The 19,197-nt window shown below is 34.0% G+C and overlaps 2 protein-coding genes across 2 annotated transcripts in view; one reads left to right on the top strand and one right to left on the bottom strand.

Annotated features, from left to right (window-relative positions):
- The first annotated feature begins 5,544 nt into the window (after positions 1–5,544).
- On the top strand, positions 5,545–11,903 carry LOC107703094 (steroidogenic acute regulatory protein, mitochondrial-like). Its single transcript, XM_016505618.1, has 5 exons — positions 5,545–5,557; positions 5,650–5,754; positions 9,000–9,219; positions 10,625–10,718; positions 11,701–11,903. Exons 1-5 carry the CDS (start codon positions 5,545–5,547, stop codon positions 11,809–11,811), a joined length of 543 nt encoding a protein of 180 aa, XP_016361104.1. The 3' UTR covers positions 11,812–11,903.
- Positions 11,904–14,230: 2,327 nt separating this feature from the next.
- LOC107703099 (A disintegrin and metalloproteinase with thrombospondin motifs 14-like) overlaps positions 14,231–19,197 on the bottom strand; it is an 84,217-nt gene continuing 79,250 nt past the window's right edge. The window contains exons 22-24 of the mRNA XM_016505622.1: positions 18,536–18,631; positions 16,909–17,446; positions 14,231–14,647 (exon numbers count right to left, since the gene is read on the bottom strand). Coding sequence (XP_016361108.1) covers positions 17,010–17,446; positions 18,536–18,631 — 533 coding nt within the window. The 3' untranslated portion in view covers positions 14,231–14,647; positions 16,909–17,009. The remainder of the gene's footprint in view (positions 14,648–16,908; positions 17,447–18,535; positions 18,632–19,197) is intronic.

Here is a 19,197-nt window from a genome sequence, read left to right as displayed (position 1 = left end):
GAGCCCCGTCCGAAGAAGCCTCTGGTCCGGACCATCAGTAAGGTGGTCACTATGAAGCCATAGAACCAACCAAACATCATAGGTCCAGCACAGGAAACTGTAATGCAGGAAATTCCCACCTAACCTCGGTCAGGTGGAGAGATGGTGGTTACAGGGGAATTGAGAAGGGGAAGATAAGGGCAGACGTAAGACCCCCAAAGGAAATGAGTAGATACTGAAATATCACTCTGATCCGGACAAAAGCGCTGACGCCCTGTCTGGATCACATCCCTTAGGTCTTTTACCTACCTTCCTTTGACCAGCGATTATTCCTACCCCTACCCGCAGGCAGGGGAGGAGTGCGAGCCGCGACACTAGCCTTCTGTGCCCGTCTCTGATCCTCAAACCGAGACGGGCCAGGACCCCTGGGTTGTTCGGGCTCGGACCTTCGTGAAGGCCGCTGAGTGCGCCTTTGCCTCCCTGAACGTCTCGACCACCGTCTCAATGGAGGTACCAAAAATACGGAAGGCGAAACCGACGCATCGAGAAGAAAGCCCCTCTCTTTTTTCCCGATATCTGCTAGGTTCACCCACAGATGTCCCTCCGTCACTACCATAGCCGCCATGGACCTGCCACTAGCAGAGGCAGCCTGCTTAGTAGCATGGAGAGCAAGATCCGTGGTGCGGCGCACTCAGCTACCTCATCAGGAGAAAGGCCCTCACCTTTATCCTGGTCTTTCAGCAGGTCAGCCTGATATGCTTGGAGCATCACCATCATGTGCAATGAAGCAACAGCCCGACCTGCTGCTGCTGCGTATGTAGTGACGTCATGGCTGTCGCCGGCCAACGTGTTGTTGGTGTTTTTTCAATGTATGCTTCAGACACGGGTCACGACGAGGCGTTCCCCATAGCGACCCCTAGAGGACGCAGTTCGAAGTTCCCATGAAAGGGAACTTATGATGCTAATGTACATGCATATTTGAACCAGATCTCTGATCTGAACACTTGGAAAGATGCATTTCAGTGTTGACTGATTTATGAAATTGGGTTGTTTTGACCCAGTGGTTGGGTTACTACCCAGAAGGTTGGGTTAAACATTTAACCCAAGCGCTGGGTCAAAACAGCCCAATTGCTGGGTTTGTCCCTATTTTACCCAGCACTGGGTTGTATTTAACCCAGCATTTTTTAGAGTGTAGGTTTGACCTTCAGCTCTTGCATGAGTAAATACAGCCTGTTTAATTGTACGGGTACAAAACGGTCACAAAACATGATTGTTTAATGCACAAGAAACTTTAACATCATAAATGTGGAAAAAGTAATAGAAGAAAGCATGAAGAGATGTTTGAGTTGTGCCTGATTATCAGCACCTGAACAGGAACTAATGAACTTTTGTCTCTGTGCTGCTCGTTAATGCAGATTCTTGATGAGGTAAATATACCTGAGTGTTTGAAGGGTCGACCAATTGCTAGTTTCACTTCTGCTGCATTTAGCATTTATGAAACCGTATTATTTTACCACGCATTATTAACTGAAATAGTAGACAAATGATTAATTAGAAGCAGCAGATTCAGAGAGAATACAGTACCATCATCACTATAAGCTGTTTTGTGCAGCAGTTTCTTCATTTTAGTCTCTAAAAGGTAACACTTTATTTTAAGGACTTATTCTCACTATTATTTAGCATGCATGTTACTAGCATGTTGGCTGTTTATTAGTATTTATATAGCACATATTAATGCCTTATTTTGCATGACCATATTTTAGATCCCTTAAACCTACACCAAACTTAACAACTACCTTACTAACTATTAATAGTTTCACTTCTGCTGCATTTAGCATTTATGAAACCGTATTATTTTACCACGCATTATTAACTGAAATAGTAGACAAATGATTAATTAGAAGCAGCAGATTCAGAGAGAATACAGTACCATCATCACTATAAGCTGTTTTGTGCAGCAGTTTCTTCATTTTAGTCTCTAAAAGGTAACACTTTATTTTAAGGACTTATTCTCACTATTATTTAGCATGCATGTTACTAGCATGTTGGCTGTTTATTAGTATTTATATAGCACATATTAATGCCTTATTTTGCATGACCATATTTTAGATCCCTTAAACCTACACCAAACTTAACAACTACCTTACTAACTATTAATAAGCAGCAAATTAGGAGTTTATTGAGGCAAAAGTTGTATTTAATAGTTAGTTAATAGTGAAAACTGAACCTTAAAAGAAAGTGTAATCCAAAATGGGTAATATATACAGATCTCACTTATATTAAAGGAACCGTTTAGCCAAAGATTTTAATTCTTTCATCATTTACTGACTCTCAAAACTTATAATCGTGAGGAATAAATCTGATTTTAAGGTAAAAAGCTTTTTCTTGCACTGGTCAGTTTTTGAGATTTTGGGCTGTTTTTCTTCCATAACATTAGTTTTTTCAGACTAGTGGGAAAAAGCATCCAAATTTATGGCTGTATATGTCTGTAAAATGAATTATAATACATATTTTTAAAGGCTGTTTTCTCAAAATTCGTTTTTTTTTTTCTCCACTTCAGCTGCACTTACTGTTAACACCAACCTTAACAGCTTTATTCCTCTCTATACTCTGAAGGTTTTTACTGAGGGGTTTGATCATATGTTATTGGCCTGTTTTTAAAAACTTTTAACTATTAAACGTCAACAAAATGAAAGAATATTTTGAACCAGGCTTTTTTCCCAGTGTTTAGATTTATTTTCTGGAAATTCGTGAAAATTAGTACATTTTTAATAAGATAATGCATATAATATATTATTTGCATATTTAAACATCATTTCAGAAAACTTGTAATACAAAATGTAATATCTTATGTACTGTTTCTTTTATGATTGACTGACAAATATACATACATTAAGTTTATTAGTTAGTTTGTTAAAGCTGTGTAATCCAAATGCATGGACATTTTGTATGCAATTCAAATATAGATCTTAAATTTAGGCCTAAATATTTTGAGTGCATAAAGTAAACAGTAAAATAATACAATAACAGTAATAATTCATCTGCAATGCATGCTGGGATTTCCCAAGCCCTACACATTCGCAGCATTGCTCAATATTGAAGTGCTTGTTTGGGGAATTCTGCTGCTCTAACAAGTGTTTTTGTGTCACATTTCTTAGCATTTGTGACTCAAAAGCCCTGTATGCTGGAAAATCTAATCACTTTTTTTTGACAGTGTGCAGAACACATGAGAGACAGATATAGGAGGTTTTCATGCACTGCTGAATTCATCACCTTCAGACAGATAAAGTTCTCTAGAGCTTCAAAACCTCAATGACTGACCCAAAATCATCTGGCAATTCATGCAGGTTGGCAAGTCCGTTTAAACAAACCGAACAAAGATGGCACATTTCACATTAATTATTTGCATACCATTTAATTCAGTCATCAAACAAAACCGTATTTAGTGTTTTACAGTGACACAACAGAACCAACACAACCTTTAACAAGAAACATTGTACTTCTGTAATGATTTTACCCAACAGGAATTGACTGAATAATCAAAAGTGACCTGTATGTTTGCTAAATCAGTGCCTAAATCTTGACTATTGATTAACATCATCCAACAGCACCACGTCATCAGATTTGGAGAAATGTAGCATTCCATCAATGGATGCTCTGCAGTGAATGGGTGCCGTCAGAATGAGAGTCCAAACAGCTGATAAAAACATCACAATAATCCACAAGTAATCCACAGCACTCCAGTCCAGCAGTTAACATCTGGAGAAGACAAAAGCTGAAACAAATCCAGCAAAATACCATAGAGTCCATAATCTATAATAACGCTTCCTCCAGTGAAAAAGTGTTCTGGTGTGAATCAGGAGAGAAATCTGCACAGATCAAGCAGCGTTTAAACAGCTCTAAACAAATATGTGGCTGGATTTTGATGTGAGAGACAACAGGAGATGCACTTTTTCACTGGAGGAAGCGTTATTATGGATTACAGACTCGTATTTTAGTTAAAAACGTCTTAATGCTGGATTTGTTTCAGCTTTTGTCTTCTCCAGATGTTAACTGATGGACTGGAGTGCTGTGGATTACTTGTGGATTATTGTGATGTTTTTATCAGCTGTTTGGACTCTCATTCTGACGGCACCCATTCACTGCAGAGCATCCATTGCTGAGGCACTGATGCAATGCTGCATTTCTACAAATCTGATGAAGAAACAAACTCATCCTGATCTCGGATGATCTGAGTGGAATGAGTGCAAATTTTCAGTTTTGGATAAGCTATTCCTTTAATATTGTGAATGCCGTTATTCATCTAAACTCAGTTCATGTTTTGTTCTCATCTGATAGTGTCAATGCAGTGAAATTGATTAATATTACTAAACAGTCAAACCCTTTAAAAATACTAATATTATCCTCTGAGCTGCTGAAACCCTCATGAATGACACCAGGAAAATATTAATACAAATATGTAATCATCCAGAAATTCTCATTCCTTCACTACAACAGACCTTGTGTGCATGATGGATTTTTCTAAATCGAATTAATTCTGCCTAGTTGATAATTTCAGACATGAAAACAAAGACAAACGACTTTAATTTGACACCCAGGATGAACAAATCTCTCTAAACTCTTTAATCTCAGTGTTTCAGGTGCATCTGTCGTCCTCATGCATGATGATTGAGAGTTTGTTCGTCACTGAAATCTCAATGAAAGCGTGTGGAAGCTATGATGCATGCTTCATATGAGGTGGATTTATGTGTGTTTCAGCACATCTTCTGTCCTCTAGTCGGAGGTGTGGCGGCTGAAGGAGGTGAAGGTTTCTCTCAGGGTTTAACGGAGGTTAAGGTCAGTGTTAGGGTCGTTCTGCTGATCTCTCTAACTAGCCCTCAGTCTGTGGGACATTAAAGCTTTAAACACCTTGAAGAGAAAACATTTGTATGTATGTATAAACATGCTTTTTTTTTCTTCTTGTGCTGGTATAAGTAAAGGAATAATTCACTCAAAAATGAGAACAAACCACAACACTTTACAATAAGGTCTCATTTGTTATCATTAGTTAATGCACTAAATAACATGAACTTGCAATGAGCAATATATTTCCATGGCATTTTTACCTTTGTAAATAAATAAATAAATATTAAAGAAAATGTAGTTAACAATAATAACTAAATAAACAAACACAATCTTAATTCACAGCTGTTATATGAATTTAAAACCCTAACAAATGTTAACAAATTGTACCTTTATTGTACAGTGTTAACAAACAACTAATCAATCAAATAAATAAATAATTTAATAATAATATATACAATTATTTAATAAGAAATGCATTTCTTAGTTATAATAAATAAAGAAAAGTTATTTAATAATAATAATAAATAAATACAATTTCTGTCTTATCTTAACTCACAACTATTATATGACTTTAAAAGATTAAAAAATGATTGTAAAACAAGCATAAATAAATATATTAATTAATGATAAAGAAAGATTTTATTTAATGACAATAAAAAAAAGTAAAATTTCTATATTATCGTAACTCACAGCTGTTATATAACTTTAAAACACTAACAAATGAGACCTTATTGTAAAGTGTTACCAACCAACCAAACAAATTCATACATAAATGTTTTTAATAATAATAAATCAATATCTTAACCCACAGCTATTATCCTGCAGGTCTGCAGCGAGCAGCTCTGGCAGCGTTCGGCCAGGAGATCACACACTTACAGAGCAGAGGACAAATGGTCCTTCCAGCATGGATCCCTTTGAGATGGACTGAAAGTGAGTCTGTGCATTCATATTTAACCTCAGTTTCCATCCAATACTCCAGCAAAAAATCCACAGTTTGGAGTCAGTAAAAAGTTTTTAAATGGTGAGCATAAAAAATCTCTTCTGCTCACCAAGGCTGCATTTATTTGATCAAAAATACAGTAAACATTGTAAAATATTATTATTTAAAACTGCTGTTTTCTATGTGAATATATAATAAAATGTAATTTATTTCTGTGATCAAAGCTGAATTTTCAGCATCCAGTCTTCAGTGTCACATGATCTTTCAGAAATCATTCTAATATTCTGATTTGCTGCTCAAGAAACATTTCTGATTATTATCAATGTTGAAAACAGTTGTGCTGCATCATATTTTTGTGGAACCGTGATGCGTTTTATTTTTCAGGATTCTTTGATGAATAGAAAGTTCAAAAGAACAGCATTTATTTGACATAGAAAACTTCTGTAACATTATAAATGTCTTTACAGTCACTTTTGATCACTTTTTATGATGAATAAAATATTATTTTCTTTCAAATAAAAAAGTAAGAAAACCGAGTATAAAAAATAAACACCGACAATGATCCAAAAAGCATCTTCAGATTCAATGATGCAAGAAAATCTGACTGTCACATGATTAATGACACTCGTTTACTTACATTTGATCACTCACATAGAAACAGTGCAGAATCTGAAATATTTATTCTTAATTTTGTATATATATATATATATATATATATATATATATAGTATTTTTAATCAAATAAATGCAACCTTGGTGAGCAGAAGAGACCTCTTTCTAAAATATTGAAATTTTGAATGGTACTGTACACACACACACACATATACATATATATATACTGTATATGTATATACAGTATATATATAAAATCATCAAAGTCTGATGCTGTTATTCTGAAATTCTAAATAAATAAACAAATAAATATTTGACATACACTGAGGATAAATAATAATTTATTTATATAATTGTCAGATTTTATTCCTGATCTCCAGTATGGTCCTGAAACACATCTGAGACGATCATAAAACATAAGAGAAGAGCCTGTAACAGCAGGCTCACGGCTTCAATTCCCAAAGCAGAGGCTGACTGTAGATGTGAATGTTGTGTCAGATGATTTTTGGCTTGTTGAGCCGCTCTCAGGGACACACCGCTGTTTAATATTCCCTCTTGATAAATCAATAGAGCTAAAAGTGTTCAGATCAGAGAACGGTGATCCTCTGCCTTAAGCAGATATTTGAGGTCAAAAGGGTAAATTGGTCAATTTTTCAGAATTAAAAAATCAAATGTGCAGCTAAATATGCAAAAATAATAATAATCAACATGAAAATATTTCTGCTTTTTGTTTCTGCATGTACAATTCAGTCTAAACAGTTACATTTTACAATGTAATTGCTAAAAACATTCATAAGAGCATTATGAATATTTATGCATTTATGTTATATATAAATATTATAGAAAACCATTCCACTGCTTTCTACTTTAAAGAATACTGTTAATAATAAAATAAAATAAACATAAATAATAATGTAATACTAGGCTTATACTACTGTAATTAAATAATATTTGAACAACTAAACATAATTATCACGTGTTATTTAGTATATATTTTGATTCTCTATAATTGTTCTAATATATTTATGCATTTATGTTATATATAAATATTATAGAAAACCATTCCACTGCTTTCTACTTTAAAGAATACTGTTAATAATAAAATAAAATAAACATAAATAATAATGTAATACTAGGCTTATACTACTGTAATTAAATAATATTTGAACTAAACATAATTGTCACGTGTTATTTAGTATATATTTTGATTCTCTATAATTGTTCTAATTGTAATTCATGCAGCAATGCTTATTAATATGAAAATTATACATAAGTTGTGTATTATGAATAATAATTCTCCACACCTAGCTGATAGTAAATTATAAATTGTGATACAATCAATAACCCGGAGAAAACAGACTGAACAGAGAGGAGACACAAACACATTATACAGAAGAAAGCCTCAATTTAAGTAACTTGCATGTAATTACTTTGTAACTTGTGCATCTTAATCTTGAGACAAATATCTTTTGCAAGCAGCTATGTGTCCGTCTCTAGATAATAAGCTAAAATGGGTTGTGTTCATGTGTCCTCAGGTCAGCGGCTCTGTGATTAATGCTGCGTTCACTCCATGTCATAATCGCTGTAATTACTAGATGACTATCTGGACAGAGATGTTCACTTTTTCAGACTTGGAGTTATGTGTTTCTATGGCAACACTATTAACGCCAAATGTAATTTGTGTAATCAGTAGACAAAACCACAATACAGCAAATAACATAATGCAAATGCAAGTTATTTAGTGGGACATTGTTTACGAAACAGAAATAGGAAATAATTGCTTGACATTTTACTGCAAAAAAAAAACAAATAACTGTTTGCATCAGTCTTTTTTGAGTTATGACAACTGCTAATGAAGTTGGAAATTGTTCAGCCAACAAACTTCATAGCTTTAACTATTTTTGTGGCTCTGGAACCAATTAATCTTATCTTTTTCAGCTGCTTTGGCACGATCTGTATTGTATAAAGCGCTATACAAAATAAACGTGACTTGACAAATCTCATCAAAATAATGCTCGCAACTTAAAAAGTTTAATGAAATCAATCAATTAAAATGTTATGACTTGCAACCATGTATTTCTTTAAATTGGGGTAACAGGTCCCCTGAAATAGTTTTTAATGTGTGCTGAAGTTTTAAACATTTTACAAGCCAGAGTTCTCAGAATATTATGCGTTCTACAAGGATGCAGATGCTTTTTTCCTGTAATTTCGTCAGTTGAAGTTAAGTATTTAAAACAATGAAACTCAGAATTCTAGATAAGTTGCAGTGTTGAAAGGGGCGTGTCTATTTGAAACACTGATCTATGATGTAGATATAATGTAATACACTCTAAAAAAATGCTGGGTTGTTTCAACCCAAATTAAATATGGACTAACCCAACTGTTGGGTTAAATTTTTCAATTAAATTTTTAACCCATATATAATATAATAAAGTAGGTCTGTAATCTACATGTAGAGATCAGTGAGCATAAAGCAAGTCTACAGTGAATGGAGAATGTGAACCACTCAACTTTGCAGGTTTGCTTTTTGTAAGAAAAACATAAATTTCACAGTATAATCATTTTGTTTTCATTGGTCTCTTTCCGTGTTATGTTTCCATTAAAAATGCATGAAATTTGAAAGCTTCCAGCATTAAAACAAGCCGGTTTATACCGCAGGTTCTGAAACACGTGGGCAGGAACGCCATGGTTACCCACGATGTTTCAGTGGAAATGGCGGGAAACCTGATTGGCCAGCGGGACTTCCTAAACGTCAGATATTCGTCCAAGAGCGAGTCACGTGTTTATTTCGGCGGAGCCGCAACGTGGATGGAGTCTCTGCCGCCTCAGCCCGGGTTTGTCAGGTAGAATAACGCCTGAGCTTCTGTTTCATTCACACCGAGCGCAAGTTTGAGATTTTATGTGAACTGAACACCGACTAAAATTTGGTTCTGCTTGTTACTCCAAGCTCTTATGTGCCTTCGGAAGACTTTGCATACAGCGCTCGAGCCGTATGCACCGCCGCTGAGGCGCTTTTCGCGGGTTTTTGTAACAGTATAAATCACCATCCACTTTATGGAACACAGAAACTTAATTAATACAGGTTTGCATGGATGGGGTTGAATAACTGATGACAGTTTTACTTTTTGGGGTGAATTATTACTTTCATGTACATTTTAATTATACGTTACTATAACTGGACAAAGTATTGGAGTAAATGTAATTAATTACTGTACTTGAGTATCTTTTTGGATACTCTGTAGTTTTACTGCGTATCAAAGATATTTGCAACTTTTACTCTCTACTTCACTACAATTTTGAATAAGTATCTGTACTCTTTACTCCACTACATTTGTAAAGAGTGTTGCAATTACACATTACATTGTGCATGGCACGTAACAGTTTATTTCTGCTACAAAACAAGTGATATCGCAACTACAGGGCACTGAAAGTACTATATCTCATGCATTTTGCCCTTACTCACCCAAACTTGTCAACAATGCTGCTTTACGTGAATGCAAGTTCCTTAGCAATGAGGCCAAAACCAGCTCATCCAGTGCAAGAAGATCTTGACTTTTTAATTTTACTTAACATTATTTTTTCACTGTTCTCCTATTCTTATCCTGCACTCTCAGAAAAAAAGGTACAAAAGCTGTCACTGGGGCGGTACCTTTTCAAAAGGTACACTTTTGTACATTTTAGGTACTAATATGTACCTTTAAGGTACCAATATGGAATCTTTAGGTACAAAGGTGTGCCTTTTGAAAAGGTACGCCCCAGTGACAACTTTTGTACCTTTTTTTCTGAGAGTGTGTTATTATTGTAAAAGTTCAATAAACAAATTAGGCGAAAAAAAAAAATTACTTAACATTATTTTATTTATCTGTTATACCGAAGCGACATTTTGTGTTATTTTGAGGTGTTCAGTTTTATTTTGGTTTTTAGAAAATAAACGTGATTGCTCTTCTCACACATCAACTCTTTCTTGTTTTTCACTGGCATGTCTCTTTGGCTCGTGCATCTTTGAGCCTATATTCAGTATGAGTAAAATACTTAAGTTCTGTTCAAATCAGATACTCTAAAAGAGTTTTACTCAAATTGTTTTGGAATTGGAAACTTGTGGAGTAATTTTCACTGTAAGGAATCTGTACTTTTACTCTAGTATGGTTTTCAGCTACTCTTTACACCTCTGAACTGGACATAATCTGAAAGTAGTTTCTCACGGTAAAGCCTGTCTGTAAGTGTGTGTTTGGTGTTTGTTGTGTTCAGAGCTGAAGATGGACCGACCTGCATCATCCTGCAGTCGCTTCAGGACCGTCCCGACCGAAGTCGCTTCATCTGGCTGCTCAACATGGACATCAGGGTACAAAACATGCATGTTTTATGATTTATCAAGATTTTCCTGATTGTGAGGTGACCAGCAGATGAATCGGGTTAGTTATACACTGTAAAAAATTATTTTCAAAGTTGTACATTTTACATAAATACTATTTCAGTGTTTTTGCTTCAAAATAGTATTTCAGTGTTACTTGGTATTATTTGTGAAATGTACTAGCAAGTTTGATTTTAGCAAATGGCTGCAATATAACAAAGAGTGAAAAATTTAAGGGGGTCTGAATACTTTCCATACCCACTGTAAATACTATTTCAGTGTTTTTGCTTCAAAATTGTATTTCAGTGTTACTTGGTATTATTTGTGAAATGTTTTCACTGGCATGTCTCTTTGGCTCGTGCATCTTTGAGCCTATATTCAGTATGAGTAAAATACTTAAGTTCTGTTCAAATCAGATACTCTAAAAGAGTTTTACTCAAATTGTTTTGGAATTGGAAACTTGTGGAGTAATTTTCACTGTAAGGAATCTGTACTTTTACTCTAGTATGGTTTTCAGCTACTCTTTACACCTCTGAACTGGACATAATCTGAAAGTAGTTTCTCACGGTAAAGCCTGTCTGTAAGTGTGTGTTTGGTGTTTGTTGTGTTCAGAGCTGAAGATGGACCGACCTGCATCATCCTGCAGTCGCTTCAGGACCGTCCCGACCGAAGTCGCTTCATCTGGCTGCTCAACATGGACATCAGGGTACAAAACATGCATGTTTTATGATTTATCAAGATTTTCCTGATTGTGAGGTGACCAGCAGATGAATCGGGTTAGTTATACACTGTAAAAAATTATTTTCAAAGTTGTACATTTTACATAAATACTATTTCAGTGTTTTTGCTTCAAAATAGTATTTCAGTGTTACTTGGTATTATTTGTGAAATGTACTAGCAAGTTTTGCAGTGCAGAAGATTCCCTGTGATGTATTTCTGCAGTCGCGTGATGAACGTGTCCTTGTGTGTTCAGGGTTGGCTGCCGCAGTCACTAGTGAACAAGGCTCTTCCTCAAGCACAAGTGGACTTCACTAAACACCTGCGGCGCCGGCTGGCTACACAACACCCAGAAAACAAGAGCTGATGAGAGACGCTTATGTCAGACGTCAACACTATAGGAACACAGCCATGCAACATACACCTCAGACGAACAGGATGAAAGTCATGTGGAAGATAGCAAAGTAGCAAATCAACTACTATGAAAATGAGTTGACTATATAAAATGACAATAAAAATATCTTTCACAGGAGTGTTATTTTAGTATCATTTTATTTATATTTTTTAATTTTTTATATTTGTATTTTTTTATTTCTGTTTTCAATTTAATTTTGGTTAAAGTATTAGTCTGTCAGTTCAGTTTTTTTGTCATTTTTATTGTTTTTATTAAATATATCTATAGTTTGTATTAATTTATTTCAGTTTTAGTTTATTTTAGTGCAAGTTAAACTAAATGAAAATGATAAATATAAACACACAATTCTGATTTTATTCTCAAAATTCATCTTGCAAATTTACATCTCGCAATTCTGTTTTTGTTTCTGCCATGGAATAAAAAAACAATTAATTACATTTACATTTAGTCATACTTTGTTTACTTTCTTTTTTTCATTTTTAGTTATTTTAGTACATCGAGCTAAACTAAATGAGAAATGTTGCCTCGGCAAATAGCTGAAAAAAGTTTATTTTATTTCAAGTAACAAATATGCTTTTTTTCTTTCTGATTTTGGTTTTAGTTAACTATGATAATCCTGCTTTACAGTAATTCTGTATATATAATTCATCCACTGCACTGCAGTGATGGAAACAGGAAAAATAGCAGCATACGGGTTTGGGAAAACATGAGGGTGAATAATGACCAAATTATTTTTCGGTGAACTGTTCCTTTGGCCTTCACTTGGGAATCATCCAGGCGTCTTGTTATCATTCAGACTCGTATGTCTGCACTCGCAGTGACAGCATGCAGATGGAGATCGTCTCACAACCTCCGCACGATTCACTGTGGATTCAAGACTTCAAAAGGACAAATGACATTTGAAGAGACTCTAAAGAGGCACTCTCAAGAGTGAACTTTAATCTCTAATAGTCTCTGAAAATCACCAGAACGACTGGAGAACATCAGCAGAGCACAATGACTCCATTAAATCAGCTGAAAAGACTTTAGACATGCCTCAGATCCACAATAGAATGAGCTCTGAACCTATAACATACTCCAGGATCATAGCACTTTATTTTTTAGTGCAACTTAAATGAATCGTTCACTCAGAAACAGAAAGATCTGTCATTATCTATACCTACATGTTGATCAAACTCTAAAAGTATGTTGAATGCAAGAAAAGTAATTTTCACAAAACTGTTTTTCATAAATCTGTCAAGTGTCATGCAGCATTTTTAGATACACTATACATTTTACAAAATATTAAAAATGATTTTATTAAAATGGCTTTATTAAAATACTATTAGAAGCGTAATTTTTAAATAATGCCCTCTGCTCCTTTTTAATAAAATTGTTTTTCATAAATCTGTCAAGTATCATGTAGCATTTTTGGATTAATTATAATTTAAAATATATATATATTTAAAAACAATTTTATTCAAAAATATTACAGATAATTTAATAAGAATGATTTTATTAAAATATTATTTTATTAAAATATTATAAGTATTAAAAATAATTGAAAAATAATTGAAAACAATTATCACTGCTGCTATTTTTCATAAATCTGTCAAGTATCGTAGCGATTTTGGATGAACTATGCATTTTCAATTATTATTAAAAATATATATCTTTTTAAAAGAATTTAAAAATACTGTTAAAAATAATTACAAATTTGCTAAGTAATCATTTTGACTTTCTCAAATAAATATGTGTAACAAATCGAATGAAAGCTCAATGAAAAATGTTTCATTTTGACAACTTTGTACCATTGTACCATCTTGATGTCAAAACAGGTTCAGATCTGCTGCTGCATTAAAACACATGGATTTAATAGTATATGGCTGGATACTCTATTTTTAAAATGCATCATGATTTCATTAATATTTGTTTTATGAAGATGCACAAATCAGACAATGCACTGCAAATGAACATTTTGTCTTTAGTCTATATGGAAACCAGCTTCTGCCACAGAAAAATAAATAAAAAGGTAATTGCAACTTTTTATCTCACAATTATGAGTTTATATCTTGCAATTGAGTTAATATTAATAAAAAAAAATATGAATTGTGAGATATAAACTGAATTGCGAGAAAAAAAAGGCAGAGTTATGAGATAAAAAGTTGTAATTACCTTTTTTATTTATTTAATGGCTTCCATATTAGTCATATTGTTTGCTGATGGAAAATTAGAGAAATATTAATCTTAGATATCAGTTTTGTGTTTCATATCATACTAGACACTGCAAATAAAATATTTTCTTAAGCTTTTTCTCCATTAAAAATGATCCAAGCTGGTTAAACCTGATGTTTCTTGAGAATCTGTTTTGATCGTGCAAATAATAAAAGAAAATCTGAAATAAAAACTACACTTTTCTTTTCAATGTGTATACTTTCATGTATTTCATCATCCTACAACTTAAACATTTAATAAATATTAACACTTAAAGCTCTCATTCATGTATATACAAGTACTATACAATACAGAAATTAGGTTAAACCACATGAGAGACGGCAGACCTGACGCTCTCGCACCTTCTGAAAACCTGCAACTATTTACAATATATACAAAACCAGCCGAAAACATCACGACGGTTTAAGAGCAGACGCAAGCTCAAAAACACACAAAATCAAACCCACAAACTGCAGGCGATGCGTTAGAGGTGGTTGCTGTTGTTTCACAGGTGAGTGACGTCACATTGGTTGAACATCAGGAGCACCACTGCTACACTTGCTTTGTAACACTTCAGTAGTTTTGTGTAGTTCAGCTTCATAAAAATATGAAAATGTACATGAAATACATTAATGGCTATGCACACAATAGATTACTATACTATTATAGAATACACTATAATAGTATAGTAAAATACTATTATAGTATCACACACACACATACACATACTGTATATATATATATAATCAAATAAAAATTAGAAAAGCAAAATTACTAAAATAAAAACTGAAAATGTAAAATGTTGTAATATTTGCATTTTATATATTTTTTAATATATATTTCCAATTAGCTTACGTGTGTGTGTGTGTGTGTGTATAAGCTATTTGAAAATATACATAAATTGATATAAAAAATATAAAAATACATATTTTATTTAAATATTTTATTCATTTTGAATTAGCTTTTATTTTAATATTTTCAGTTTTCATTTTTAGTAATTTTGTTATGTGCTTTACTAATTTGCATGTTTTATTTTTTTTATATTTCTATATAGCTTTAATTTATTTCAATTTTAAATTTAAGCAATATTAGTGCTTCAACTTAAAATTATTTCAGTTAATTGCCAAGACAACATTTCTCCTTATGATTTAACTAAGCTTTTCTTCTAATACTTATTTAACTTTAATAGTTTTAGTTAAATGGTATATCAAAATCGTGTGCTCTGTCACGTACTGCACATTTAGGCAATATTTTCACATTGAATCTCCAAATTAATGTAGAAACAACAAAAATAATCATATACTATAATAATTTTATCAAAAGGATTTGGGGAAATGACTGTTACTGTGTTAATAATTATTTGCAACAGCAGAAATGAATGCGTCATTTTTCTCAGATCATCAGGATATTTTGAAGATGAAACTGTAAGACGGGAAGAACCTCAGACGCGTTGCTCTCCTAAGATATGGACAATACAGACACAGTGTATTAACATACAGCCATCAGTTTCCACATCTCACTGAGAGAAGCTTTTCTCGCCTCTACATTTGTTCCTTTCTCACTTCCTTCCCTTCACTTAATATAATGTTCTACACGAATGCAAGTGAAGTTCATGTCTGGTATAATTTGAAATGTCTCTCATTGACTGGTGCAATGGTCTCAATCTTACAAGAAGTAGACTAAAAGGTACTAAAGATCCTCAGAGTTTAGAGATATGTTGCTTACTGTAGAGGATGTGCTCTTTCATGCAAATCAGCATCTGTGTAAAAGGTGTAAACGCTCCACGTCTAGGCATTGATCACTGCAGATTCCAATTGTTAGTTCCTGTCTCCATTTGGAGGATGTTTGTCTTGGTCTGAGTACTTAAGTGAAAGCTGCGAGAGGACCAGGGCGCTTCTGTATCTTTCTAAAGTCAGGTATTCATCTTTGAGAATTTGATGTCTTGTATTGATTTGATTTGATATCTCTGAATTGACTATATGATTGGCATAATACATGTTTACCTGACTAATAATAAATTGTTACATTTGAATTTATTCTGTTTGCTCTGAAATGACTGACTCTAGTAGATCATGTTGCATCCTTGTTACTGCATTTCTGAAGTGTACTTAGATTGTAAAAAGGGAACTTCCATTTAAATTTGGGTGGGCCTTACCTCTGTTTCTTGTAATATTACTCTAGCTAAGTGTACATGGGAAACCATGGCATGACCAAACCAAAACTATTATCAGAGAAAGTAATGTTGTTCGGCTTTTATCTATAATAGTGCTCATGACCTCTGACTAGGGATAATTGCTTTATTCAAGTGACTAAATAAAGTACTTTTAGAATGAGCAAGCATGGAGCGGCCATCTAATTGTATTAGTCAATTAGCTCTGTGTAATAATCAGGACTGGCGAGTATGTGACCGTGAGATCCACGTAAAAAACGTCCGGCGCGAGACTCTCTGAGCGACATGAGAATCTGGAGCACAATCGAGCACAAAATAGAAGTTAACTAGACTAGTCAGATGTCAGAAGAATAAAAATTAGAAATTGATATATCAACCCAAATTCGAGGTCATAATAAAATGGAGCCAGATTCGAATTTAACTTAAATTAAAAAGACCGAACACGCAGGAAACCTTCAGCCACCATTGGATACCTTACGAAACTCTGCTAAAGTTGGTCAGTCACAAAACTACATCAGAGTTACAAAGCAGCTAGACTCAAAATAACACTGCTATTAAACTATATGAGCGGATAACGACGTGCTACAGCCACAAACACACACGCTAAAGAGTGAAGACGCGCGCGTCTAGTAGTCCTAAAGACACAAAACAACATAGATTGAGCCACTGCATTTCAAGAACAGCACCTTTCACGGTTTTCTCCCGGTTCAACACACGGAGCAGAGGATTGTGGGTGACGTCGGTTCGTTCTGAGGTAACCAGTAGCTGCTGTCTGATTGGCTAGTGATCATGTGACCGGCGAGTCCCCGAGGCGACTGGAGTCCACAGTGGTGCTCTGGTTCTGGAGTCCGTCTGGAGGTAGAAGTGAGGTGATGGACTCTGGATGGGACGTGCTCTCGTCCTCTCCTTTAGGGCTCGTGGAAGTGGGTCGCGGTCTCTTGGTAGCTGCTATAGTGCTGTGGATGAGCGGAGCCGCTGTAGATGGAGATACAGACGTCTGAGTGTGCATCTGCTGTGTCGGGTCGGGATTCGTTTGAAGTAGTTGAGGGAAGGTGAAATCCGGAAGCCAAGTGAAGGGAGGATGAACGTCTGGAGAAAGCGTACTGAAAGCCATCCTCCTGTTACAGGACTCGCAGCAGAGCTTCTGATAACCCGGGATGGAGCAGTAGCGCGCCAGAACCTCCATCTGACAGAAGATGGACTTATCACCCAGACACGGCTCATCTGGAGGAGAGACGGGAACGATAATAAATAAAATATGTATTTTTAATAAATATAATAAAATTAATACAAATAACAGGAATAATAAAAATACACTAAAATAAATTGCATAAATTGCATATATTCATATATTTAGTTTAGTATTAATTAAAGTATACAGTAATTAGTAACACTGATAAAAATTTTTTTAATAAAATTAAATATAATATTTTATCAAATTAATACAATAAACAGAAATAATAAAAATACAATAAAATCAATTGTATAAATTACATATATGAATATATAATTATTATATTTAGGTGAGTATTCATTAATTTAAGTATACTATAACTAATTTGTAATAACAAAATAACTATTTAATAATTAATAAAATGAATACATCAATTTTAATATAATAATAGTTTTCATTTTTGTCTGTTTTAATTTCTAATTTCTAATAGTATATTTTATAGTATTAATTTCTAGAAAGGTTTAATTTTAGTTTAATTTCTAGTACTGTTTTTTTTTTACTAAAATACAAAAATTAAATGAACTGCAATTACTGATTTAAGTTTAATCATAAGTATTGTTTGGCATGCAATGTAAAAAGCATGAATATGTGACAATATACTATCCTCCAGTTATTAATACTTAATACAGAAATTAATACTTTTATTAATCAAGGACACATTAAATTGATCAAAAGTGACAGTAAAGACATTTATAATGTTAGAAAATATTTCTATTTCAAATAAATGCTGTTCTTTTGAACTTTCTGTTCATCTGTGAATCCTGAAAAATAAAATGCATCACGTTTCCACAAAAATATTGTGCAGCACGACTGTTTTCAACATTGATAATAATCAGAAATGTTTCTTGAGCAGCAAATCAGCATATTAGAATGATTTCTGAAGATCATGTGACACTGAAAATTCAGGTTTACGTCACAGGAATAAATTACATTTTACAGTATATTCACATAGAACACAGCTGTTTTACATTGTAATAATATTTCAGAATTTTTACCGTATTTCTGGTCAAATAAATGCAGTGAATGAACACAGAAGTGGATCAATAATCCATCAGTGTCTGTATTGACGAGTCACTTACTAGAGACTTTATCCAGAGCGTTTTCCGGTCGTTTCTCCTCCTCAGTGCTGAAATTCTCCAGTAAATCTTTAGTGGGACTGGGTAAAGACGGCTCTCCTGAGGGAAAAAAAACAACACAAAGACACATTTCCTGTCAGACAGGAAGTCACAACAGTGTCAGAGAGACTAGTTTGGAAACACTAATGCCTCTTAAAGGGTTAGTTCACCCAAAAATGAAAATTCTGTCATTAATTACTCACCCTCGTGTTGTTCCAAACCCATAAGACCTTCGTTCATCTTCGGAACACAACTTAAGATATTTTTGATGGAATATGAGGGCTCTCTGACCCTCCCATAGACAGCAAGGTAACTACCATGTTCAAGGTCCAGAAAAGTATCAAGATGATCGACGAAGTAGTCCGTGTGACATCAGTGGTTCAACTGTAAAGTTACGAAGCTACGAGAATACTTTTTTGCGCAAAGAAAACAAAAATAACGACTATATTTCATATTTTCGTCTCTACTGCGTCACTTTGGACGCAACGTCATCACGCCGGATCTGGGTCAGCGCCGCCAAAGTGAATTTTTCAAAGTGAATAAAGTCGTTATTTTTGTTTTCTTTGCGCAAAAAAGTATTCTCATAGCTTCGTAACTTTACAGTTGAACCACTGATGTCACACGGA

This window comes from Sinocyclocheilus anshuiensis, unplaced genomic scaffold (genome assembly GCF_001515605.1).
Source record: "Sinocyclocheilus anshuiensis isolate Anshui unplaced genomic scaffold, SAMN03320099.WGS_v1.1 scaffold1055, whole genome shotgun sequence".
NCBI lineage: Eukaryota > Metazoa > Chordata > Actinopteri > Cypriniformes > Cyprinidae > Sinocyclocheilus > Sinocyclocheilus anshuiensis.
Note: the sequence above shows the minus strand (reverse complement) of the source record. Positions and strands in the feature narration are given on the sequence as shown.

Excerpts from the sequence above, each read along its gene's own strand:
- LOC107703094 (XM_016505618.1), top strand. Across the intron at positions 9,220-10,624 it reads CCTCAGCCCGGGTTTGTCAG|AGCTGAAGATGGACCGACCT; the intron begins GTAGAATAACGC and ends TGTTGTGTTCAG. Across the intron at positions 10,719-11,700 it reads TGCTCAACATGGACATCAGG|GGTTGGCTGCCGCAGTCACT; the intron begins GTACAAAACATG and ends TTGTGTGTTCAG.